The sequence below is a fragment of the Pipra filicauda genome, unplaced genomic scaffold (genome assembly GCF_003945595.2).
Source record: "Pipra filicauda isolate LSUMZ 115617 unplaced genomic scaffold, ASM394559v2 scaffold49_size4853605_pilon, whole genome shotgun sequence".
NCBI classification, from domain to species: domain Eukaryota; kingdom Metazoa; phylum Chordata; class Aves; order Passeriformes; family Pipridae; genus Pipra; species Pipra filicauda.
In genome coordinates this window covers 4,780,231-4,791,659 of record NW_024104642.1, presented here as the reverse complement: position 1 = coordinate 4,791,659, position 11,429 = coordinate 4,780,231, and the positions used below count along the sequence as shown (strand labels likewise).

Sequence of the window (11,429 nt, the reverse complement as noted above, 5' to 3'; positions counted from 1 at the left end):
CAACTAACTATGGTAGCCATAAATTATGTGTCCTAATTCAACATATTGAGAACTGCAAGCTAGCTATTCAAAATTAACTTCTGAAAGTTTCCCCTTTAACCAAGCCATAAGAAAAGGCTTAATCAATGTATGTATCAACTATCAAATTATTTAGTTAAAGAATGAAAAATGAGAGAAACTGATGAGAGACCGAAAAAGAACAGTTTTTCTGTCTCAGTTGCAAAATGAATGTATGTAATTCAGATAAAAATTACAGAGGCAAAACAAAAACAAAGTATAGTTGAATATGGACTCTCCACAGCATAAAAAAGAAGTATGTTCTGCACTAAGAATAGGGAAATGACTATGGCATAGCTTTATCTTGGAGTTTCATTAATGGGATATGTTGATGATTTCACAGACAATACAATATAAAGACCACAAATCTACTTTAAGTGTACAAGAAAATGTTTAGCTGACCTAGGCATACAAAGAATTACTTTGAAAAAAGTCAGGCATTTCTATCCATGGTGCTTTAATTTTTTTTTTTTAAAATATATGTCTAGCAATTACTAATAATTCATATTTACCCAAAGTTTAATTAAAATGAGTGGAATTAGTTTTACTCAATGCAACATTGTTTGTCCATCCCAATCAGATCTGCTTCCACCATAGCAATTACTGGGAACTGATTCTCTAAGGAGAAGCACAAGGGTATGGAACAATACAAGATGTGTCCTATAGGTTTTCAGTACAAGAAGTATTTCAAACTGACAATCTAAAGGCATACACACTGACAATCATGACAGGGCTTCTTACTTGGATTTACCAATTCCTGGGAGGTGTGAAGAACTTATATAACATACTCTATTTTAAACCCCACATTTCTCAGCTAATGTTATGGACAAACTTAAAACATTGGGCTAAAATTTACAAGGCAGTTCAGAGATGTTTGCATGCAAACTAACTACTGCTATATTAAAATTCTTCCTTCACAGTTAGGCATAGGATTAACAAGTTGCTTTGCCAGTTGTCTCCTTTGTAGAGTAAGTACTATGTTGTATGACAGAAAGCTACAATGTAACATTGACATTATGATCAACACTTCTGGTTGTACTTGAAATCTTTAAATTGCTTTCCTGAAACTAGCCTGGGACAAAAGAAAAAAAAAAAATCCAGTACTTTGAAAATACACATAGTTTTGAAGTTATAAAAAGAATTTAATTGAACAGATATATTTTTAAATTAAACTAATTTAAAAACTAATTGGGGGTTTTTCTTCTTCCCCTGCCTTTTGTAGCCCTACCTTACTATTGCATGAGTGGCACTGTATGTACCTGCTTAATGAAATACGAAAAGGAACCTAAAAATTAAAGGCCAATCCGATTTCACTCTTCAAAAGCAGGGAAATCTGAAATTAAAATAAAAAAGATGAACAAGGAAAAGCAAATAGGACAGTGAAGTCACCATTGCTTTTAAATGACAAGGCAGTTAACTTCTACTAAGTTTCACACTGAAGATTTGCCTTTAAAATAAGGATATTATTCATTGAGCAGAAACCTTTTTTACAAAACTACTGAGATAAGTACAACATAAAAGTCTTTAGACTAGAGAACATCTTGAATTTAATTACACTATTTTTTAATATGGTTTTACAATAAATGGTACGTAAGAGTTTGGGAATATATCACAAAATTTTGCTATACTGTATTTAATTTTGATAGGAAAAGATTAAATATTTCCACTGATACAGCCCTGGGTTCCATACCAATTGGGAAAATTCAAAGGAAGCACTCTGATAGTTATGTTTTCAAAAGTCAACCCATTCTAGGGATGGACAACATTCTCACCTGCTAGTGTTCATACTTTGTTAATGATACACTAATGTACTTAACACTTAATATGGATAAACACAATATAGACACCTTGTGCATAGGCAAGATCCGAGGGTCATGTGAAATCTGTGTTAGTACGAAGACAGAAGTTTCTTTTATTAAGATTCAGCTGGGAGAGTATTTTCTTGTCTAACAGATAAATGACATGATATCTTGTACGTTACCTGTCAAATACTTGATTTGATAGATTCTCCATTTCTCAAAGTGGTATTGGTATGGAAAAAAATATTTGAAGTTAGTGTAATAATTAATGTATCTGTCTATCTAGCTTTAGTGTTTTCATCTGTTTTCTTTTGGGAACCACATATAATTCTGTTCTGAGAGTTTTGACTGGATGGTTTGAGGATCACGGTTTGTCTTACATAGACAAGTATAATTAAAAGTGTCAGAAAAGTCAATGTATCGGAAAAATAGAGTGCCATCATAAAAAAAAACCAACAACCAACCAACCAACCAACCAAAAAAAACCCACAAAAAATGTGAAATCTCAATTGATCTGAGAGTGTTCATAAAAAACAGTTTTTCAACAGTATCTTTGTCATATTTGGATGAAATCTGAGTTCCACTTAAGCAAAAAACCAAAATTCCTGTTGATTTTTACTGATAAGATTTTTACCTTTATGTGATATTGTAAGAAATAAATAGAACAATTGCATATATTTATGTCTCTATGACTGTATACATGTGGGAAAACCCCAGTAAGGGCAGTAAAAATACATTGTCCCAATTCTTGATTAAGTATAGAACAGGTAAGGAAGTATCTTACACATCCATTTCTATAGCTGTGAACCTCAGGTTAAAAAAAAAAAAAGAAGAAAAAAAAGCCAAATTCAGAAATGTTACCTTTTGTGCCTCATAATTCTATCAGTTTGCTTAGTCTAAAGAAAAAAAATCATAACTACAACAAGGTTTACATAAAATTGAAATGCAGAGTTACTAAAAACACCACCCATGCCTGCTACCAGTAGTTACATAAACTCCCATGACCTGAAACTGATAAATCTTGTCACAGATTTAAGGATGAAACAAGACCTTCCAAAAAACAGGCATGTTAGCCAATATCACCCTCTACGGCTTGTTCACACTGTGTTATTTCATTTTCTGTCTTGTACTTTAAAATAATATCCACTGATACCACTGCCCAAAAAGAAGTCATTACTGGGGACTAATAGCATGGAGGGAGGGAAAGCATTAAAATATTTGATTTGAAAAATGCAGGATCTCTTATGGATTCTGATATCCCACTTAGCTCTGGGAAACATAGGTGGATGCATAGCCTTCTAAGGAAAGTAGAGAATCAAGAAACCAGCCTGAAAAGCACTGATAAATCTTTTCTATGTTCAAGTTAATTCTTATATAGGTTCTAGAGAAAAAGAAAAGAAAAAAATCCTGAAAAAAAGAAGTACAGATTCTGCACTGGAGTATTGTAGGGATACAGATTCATTTCAGACAGCATTTTAATATTTAACTATGGTTTATTTATGTATTTTGTCATGGTGGGTTTACATGAAAAATAGTGGGCTACAGGCTTTGGTTAAAGAGTAACAGCCTCCTAGAGACGTTAAAAGTATTCTGTGACATTCTCCCAAATGAAAAAGCACCATTGAAAAGGCATATATTTATCTCTTAATACTACCTGAATACACACACATTTCAAGAGATATATTAACCCACAGCAATTGCAAAGCATGGATATTTTCAGTATAAAGCCAGCAGCAGGCACAGTATTGTCACTGTTTTCCATATGCATTGTTTCCACAAAACTCTGCCTGCAATCACTTAACATTTAGTCATTTTCTCAGGTTTGGCTGGCAAACTGTAAAGACTTGCATAACTTTTTATTAGGTTGCTGCTTATTTTGCAAATACATCGTGAAAAGCATTCAAGTCTAAATTATTCACTGCAGTGAGCTCATATTTTTGGGATACATTTTTTTCCCTCTAAATTAACTAAATGACACACAGTACAGTTTCTGTTCTTATAACTTATGCAAAAGTGTAATTACTATAACATTATGTTCATTAATAGGTGTGACTGTACAGTTTGTGTTCTCTGCCTGTCACTTTCTTATGCTGCACAAGCCCTATGGTATTTTAGAGCCTTCCAAAACTAAGGGAAGAGCATCAAGGTTTCTTCCTATTGTTCCTTCAAATAAGAAACTGTATTTTTGACTGTGATATATTATACCGGTAATTTTTATGTTGCTATGAATGAACAAAAAGGTCACAGTGGCAAGTTTTACTGTTACTCTAATTCAGCATCCCATATTTTACTATATCAAAATATCTTGCTAAAGGAAAAAGAATATATATTGTATATATACTCTTATACACCCAGCTATATATGTGTACATATATATAGATAGATAGATAGATATGTGTTTGCATAATTGGTCCACAGATAGCCATGTTATTATGTTCCTTGTTCTTTCCTCTAATCTTATCAGGTACCAGTACTAGTTGTCGAGGGGTTACTAGGATTTTCACAGGCTTGTTCAGAAAATAAATACTTGATACCTGTTGTCAGCTGCTAACTGTTCTCAACCTGCATTCCACCCAAAATAGTTTGGTTTAGGGTTGGGTAGACTAGAGCATGGAAAATACTGTTTTTCTGTCAGAAGAAACTATGGGAATATCACAAGAAGTTCTAGTTGTCTTTATAGTTCCTTTACCAAACAGGTTGGGGCCTGAGTTGCAGATGACTGATCACATTTCCACCAGTATGTTCAGGATCTCTTTTAGTGTCCATTCTGAGTTCAAGGCAGTGGCATGCATCTGTGCAAGGTGTCCCAAGCAGTCAGAGGAGCCTCCTTTGTGCAAGCAATCTTCTTTGTGAAGAAAGGTGGTGAAGTCTGTTGCATACTGTAGGCAGTCAGGATTGATGAAGCAGACATAGACTCTCTCAGGGAGAGGATGGGGAACACTTGAGAGAAAGAGAGAGAGATACCAGGAAATAAGCAGGCCTAGGGGATGTCAGGACATATAAAGCCTCAAAATAAGTTTGCCTTTCCAACAAGAACTTTAGGAATTCCAAATCTTAAAATATCTTGGTTCATATCAGACTCTGAAAGTCTTGACAATTAACATCTGTCTAGACCTTAGCACTAGTTTACTTTTTTCTTATTTTCACAAACAGTCTTAGGTGTAAGAAGTAGACTCATATACTCCTGCCTATTTAGATTGATTATATTCCTGGTTTTTTTAGTATTATCACCAAGACAATGCTAAGAACTGCTATGTTAAAAGCTTTCTCATATCTTAATTTTGAATGTGTCTGCCCAACATGATGAATGAATTACTTTTCCATCCTCTGCCCTTAATTTCCGTATTTGTGGTCACAAAGAGCACAGTTGTCTCTCAAAGATTTAAGTTTAATTGTGAAGGTATCTGGCCCTTAACCTTGTTAGAGTAATTGAATAAGTATGGAAAGATCAATGTTCCTCTCAAGAGACTCAGTCAGAGACTAAGTAATTTCGAGATAGGATGCAAAATGAAGCCAAACATTTCTCAAAGATTAAAAAAAAATACATGTATTATCAACTTTCATTATAGCAAAAACTCAACAGTAGGGTGCTTCAAGGCACCATACAAGGAACAGGTGTTTCAAATATACTAATTGAAGTTAAAAAAAATGAGGAAACAGCAATGTAGCAAAATTTACAGTTTACAAGAAAGTTCTGTTAACCAAGTCTGAATAAGACAGGTAACTTGAGAGGTAACTGACCAAGATAAATGAACAGGTCATCTTAAAAGAGGTGAAAATAATTTATTTAAATACAAAGGCATATTGGAGAAACAAACAAACAAAACCCCCAAAAACCTGCAACAGATGATTTGTTTTACCAGAAATCTCAGTTATGAGCACCAACTTAGGAAAAACATCAGGGTTCTCACTGAAAAGCCCTGCTCAATGAGCAGCTGCAGTCAAAAAAACACATAAAATGTTAACATGCATAAGAAATTAGGTGGATAATAAAAGAGAAATAAAATATAACATCACTATATTAATCAATAATTTTCCCTCCTCTGAAATAGTGTGAAGTACTGGTCACTCCATCACAAAAAGATGAAGAATTAGAAGGTACTCAGAAAAGAGCGATTGCAATAATTAGGCATATAGAGAAGGGTTCATATGAAAAGACTAAAAAAAAAGAATGGAACTCAGCACTACAGGATGTCACTGATGTCAAGACCTTACCAAGATTCAAAGAAGGATTTGGCACTTACAACTCTTATATTCTTGGGAATCTTACACAGACCAACTGTTAAAAGATTTTGAAAGAGAGATTATGTGTCATGTTTTATGATTTAAAAGACAGTACATTTAAAAAGAATTTGGAGAAAAGTTCCCTGAAAATGGAATTTCCCATCTCTGGCTGTTTGATTATTTTGTTCTTTTCTTTGCTTGTTATATTGGCATTTTCTCTTGAGACATCTGGGCATTCTTGGAGGGAGACTGTGTAATAATGAATCACTATTCTGTTCTAATTACTATTATCCTAGTATTAAACCCAGTATCTCATCATCTCCTACGAAATCTTAGTATTAGGACTTAGGGCTTCCCTTGTGCAGAATAACTGTCCTATGCTCTATTGTATTCCACCCCATTTCAGTTAGCCAACTGGATTTGTCACCCACTGTCAATTAGTATAACCATTGCTGTAAGCTATATAGCTTTGTGCATGTGTTTGGAGCAACTGTGAAATTTTTAGATGCAGCACCAAATACATTTTTGCTGCGACAGCTATACAATTGATTCTGTGTGGCCCAATTGTCTTCCAGCCCTGTCTTAACCTCTAGCTATGCTATTGACATCTTGCTTTACATCCAGCAGCTGGAAGACATGAGCAATGTCTCCAAACAAGAGGCACTTTGCTTCTTATGCTTCCTATTCTCCACAGCTTTCTTACCACATTTTTATCCTTTCTGCTTGTCTTGCTGCTCAGAGATATTCTTCCCCTTTTTCTTCTTAAACAATTTCTAATTCATTAGCTTCTTCTTTACCTAGTTTTTCCTAAATGAAGATTTTCAGTGCAAGTAAATAATGATAGGCACAAGCATAGAAGAGCTTTTTCTCAGATCAGATCTCTTAAGTGAAAACAGAATCAAAAAGAGAGTGTGAGAGATACTTGGTAGAAGCAGGATCACAGATTTTGAACACTATTCCCAAACAATTCTTCTTTCCACTGTTATTAATTTAATTACATTCTCAAAGCTAGGGGGGAAGATAACAGGGAAAAAAACCTTTAAGTACCTACCTATCTAGCCAGCACAAAACCTTCTAAATTCTGTGGGGAGTTGGGTGTAACTAGAAGGTAAATGAAGATATTGGTGGTGGGGGCACACAGAGAAGCTGTGCTTGTAGGGCCAGCTTGGGGGCTGTAACTGCCTTGAACAGAAGCTGAATTCAGACAGTGCTTACAAACTGGACACTGCAGAGAGCCTGTGAAGGTACCTGACCCAGGGACAACACCTGAGAGATGTGACTAGTTACTACAATTGAGCTAAGATGTGACTAGCTACTACATAGAAATGTGGTGTGCTTCTCTTCCCCAACAATTTCCATCACTGGAGATTTTCAAGGTGCAATGTGGCAGGTTGCTAGATAATTCTCTTTTCCACAAAAGGCTTGACCTTTGAAGGTCCCTTCCAACCTGGGCTGTAGAAAAAAGTTATGTTCTACCTTTCACATATTGAACTGGGATATCCCACACAATGCTACAAAGCACCAAGTGGATTACACATTTGTGTTGTCTTTGGGACATCCACATTGCACTCACCACATGGTTTAGATATGCCTGATTGTTTACAGTTAGTCTGCAAAACTGGTTTTAGGCTGACTCCAGTCCACAGGACATGCACTGAGCACGTTCTGGTACAAATATGCTATTGTATATGTTCAATAGCAAAAGAGGAGGAGTTGGTTAGCAACAATAAGGAATTTAATTTTCAAAAGCCCAGAAGAAATGGATCCTATATTTTGTGGGATAATAAAAGCATGAATATGAGAGGTATTTCCAATTATGAATATTTACAAACATGAACTCAGAATAATTAATATGTGTATTGTTCTTCACCTTTAAAATTTTTACTAAGGCTTAATTCTCATTGATTACAATCCCACCATCCTGAAACAATGAATTAGCTTTAATTTGAAAGCCACCCACAAGGAAAAGAGTGTATTGTATTTTTTCTTCTTCAGTACTACATAAATGAAAAAAGAATATCCTAATGCTGCACAAATACTGTACTTCCAGCCATATTTTGGCCATTTTATTTTACGAACAACCACTTAGTTTTGACTTATCTTCTTTCTTGACAATTCATATTGTGAAAAGAAATAGCAGACCATCTGATCAGGAAAAGCAGATTTACCTAAATGATCGCTATTTTGCAAAAAGTTTTCACCTAGATGCTCATGTTACTTTCCAGGTCTGCCAGCCTACTTTTGAAGTCAAGTCCTCCATTTTAAATCTTGACATCAGTTAAAAAACATGACCTGAAGTAAAAAACCATTTTCATATGAAAAATCTACATAGTTATTGAAGACTATTCTAACTAATATGCTTTCCCTTTCTTAGCAAAGAAGAATAAAATTCATCCAACTATTAAAATAAAAGATAAAAGATAAAATACTTCATTATGATTATGGAAAATTAGGTTTCCCATATGACTTCATTCATGTTACACAAATGCATGCTATCTTCTGGTTTTGCATACTGAAGCTAAACAACATACTGTAATTTTTTCCGTATATCTCATATTAGGCACGTGTCTGGTATAGACGAATACACTTCTGTAACCATTAAAACAATCTTCTCATGTTAAAAGTTCAGGTCCATTTAGATTAGGTAGATATATCCATGAAATGAAGTATAGATGGGATAGATTTTACTATTTTAGGTAAAGAAAGGGCACCCTGTTTTGTTTTGTGTCACTGTATACTTGATAATGAGCTTTGGAAGCAGTACCAGTGAGTACCATCATATCTGCTTCCAATATGGCAAACCTGTTGTTAAAACAGAAAAGAGAATTTGTGGCTATTTTAAAAGACAAAAATTAATGTGCAGAATGTTACGAGATGCCATTCAGCACTTCTAAAAAGGGAACCTCCCAAATCTGGAAATTTCAATTACCCAATTACAAGTTAAGCTTCAGAACCAAAGATGAAACTAATAGATGCTCTTGAAACAAAGACCTACTGAGTTTTATGCTCTTCGATATATTACAACTCTGTAACACAGACAATCATATTCAATCCTATGCAGAATTCACTCACTTGCTCGTAGCTTTCTCTACACATTATTTGGAATTTGGCATGCACTACACTTTATCCTCAATCCAAAAGGGATTTTTTTTCCCTCTTCAATGTGGGAGATTGAGCTATGCTTAATAGTTCTGAATTGGTTTTCCTAAGGCTGAAAAGCGAAAAGCTCCTTTTTTTCTCAGACATTTCAATCAGGAATGGTGTGATTGGAAGACACCAGTGGCAAAGGATAGCTTTTTTATTTTTGATGAGGACATAAGCCACATTTCCATGCAAATAGTTAAGTAATCAGAAAAGCTTAACCATACCCAATATTGTCTAAACATAAAACTTGTACTTAACATATGCATATGGTTTATGCATGTATGTCTTTAAAAAAGAAATCCCAAAATAAACCATAGGGTCCCAGTAATAGCAAAGATTATAACAAATTCTCTGCTTCTACTGTCCTAGCATAAACTTATCTCTAGGTATTACTGCATAGAATCTCATCTGTAACTATTTCCTTTGTCCACATTAAAATTTTCCAGTATTAAAATGTAGGTAATATCAGATTTGTAATGGCTTCTACAAAACCACTCATGTCTCAAAATCAGCCTCCATTCAGGATTTCAAAGTGTCCAGTTCAAGGGCCCAAATGTGCAACCTTATCCATATAATCAATACCATGATATTCACTACTTACATGAGTAAGTAATTACTTGAGGAAGGTGTTTATAGGATGAGGCCTGAAATCGTGATTTTATTCTTAGCCACTAGTTTATGCACATGTACCTTGTGTTTTTTTTCTTAATTCTTTTAAATTTAAATTTTTAAATCCTTTTCCTTATCCAGGAAGGTCAGTTTCATAAGTTCTATGTTTACAAGGGACATTACAGAGTGGTCATCTTACGCTATGCAGTGGACATTTACTACACAAGATATTTCATTTGTTTGTTTTCCCTGATATTAAAATCACTAGTAAGAGGAATTATAAAAATGCAAAGCAATGGCTGGGCCAATAAGACTTTGTTGAACCACTGCTGAGACAGATCTTCTGGATCATTCTTTTCCCTAGTTTATGAAATTCATTGGATTTTCAGTTCATGATAACCAGAGCTCTCTCTTGAACTACTCTTCTTCATTTCCCTCCTAATCTCCAAAACTGGCAAAGTTCAGATTCTATGATCTTAAAGGATCTTTCACACCTAAATGATTCTATGATTATGCAAACTTCTGACCTGGGATGAAGGAATAGAGAGTCCTAAACATGTTATAGTCTGATTTTTAAAACATCTAGATGAGGAGGATAGGGGATATGGCTATTCTGTCCTCCACCCAAGCTCAAAAATAACTGACTCAGAATCAAATAGTCGTAAATATTCCAAGGGAATTACTTAGTTAGAATTGTAGGGTTTTTTGTATGAAATTATTTAATTCTCACTTGTTATTAAGTTCTGCAATGCCCAAGTGGTAAGATTTAGTGCTAGCACAGGCTGCAATTGCACATAGCATGTCAAAAATCAAAGGATAAACTCTCTGCTGTAAATGAGACAATGCTGAAGAACTGAGAGCTGGCATTTGGCCATATTGAAGACTCATATAGGAAAAATGGAATGGAAAAATAATCAACAGTGGAAAATTTTTGACAGAGATAAGAAAAAGATGTTATGGGTCTTGTCAACCTTGTCTTGCATTCTCCTTAATTTTTATGGCCAAATTAGAAGCCGTATCTGTTACTAAACTGCTCATGCCAGCCAAATTCCAACACAGTTAGAATAGTGAATAGCCTATAGGGACACCTTTATTCCTAACTTTGTACATTTTTAACAAATTTTTCTAGAACAACGGTTAGGATTGTGACTCACGGCCTTATCAGAAATCAGTAGCAGGTGTCCGTTGTCCAAAACAAAGCTAGCATTTAGTTGATTTGTTACTTTGCTGTGTGCTATTTCTCTACATAATGTCTTGGGCAATTTACAGATTTAGTTTTCATACAGGTGAGGTATTTGAAGTAATAGATTGGTCCCAACATTCTGCAAACAATCTATAGTTCTTCTAAGATACTTCTCATATGTCCTAATAGGCAGTACTTTGGTTTTGCAACAGCAACTGGCCTATATTATACTATAATTACTGATTGCCTGAAAAAGGTATGGCTTTTCAACCCAGTGAGGCACCTATTCAACTGTACTCCTTGTTCAATAGGTATAAATACAACACTATAGCACTCTTACAAGAAAACTTTATCATGGTTCTCTCTGTGCTTTTTAGATACATTCACCAACTTCTAATTTGGAAAATTCTCTT

The 11,429-nt window shown here is 34.6% G+C and overlaps 1 protein-coding gene across 1 annotated transcript in view; it reads right to left on the bottom strand.

Annotated features, from left to right (window-relative positions):
* Positions 1 to 3,688: 3,688 nt before the first annotated feature.
* PCDH9 (protocadherin 9) overlaps positions 3,689 to 11,429 on the bottom strand; it is a 181,841-nt gene continuing 174,100 nt past the window's right edge. The window contains exon 3 of the mRNA XM_027713503.2: positions 3,689 to 4,796. Within this exon, the coding sequence (XP_027569304.1) occupies positions 4,776 to 4,796 (21 nt within the window). The 3' untranslated portion in view covers positions 3,689 to 4,775. The remainder of the gene's footprint in view (positions 4,797 to 11,429) is intronic.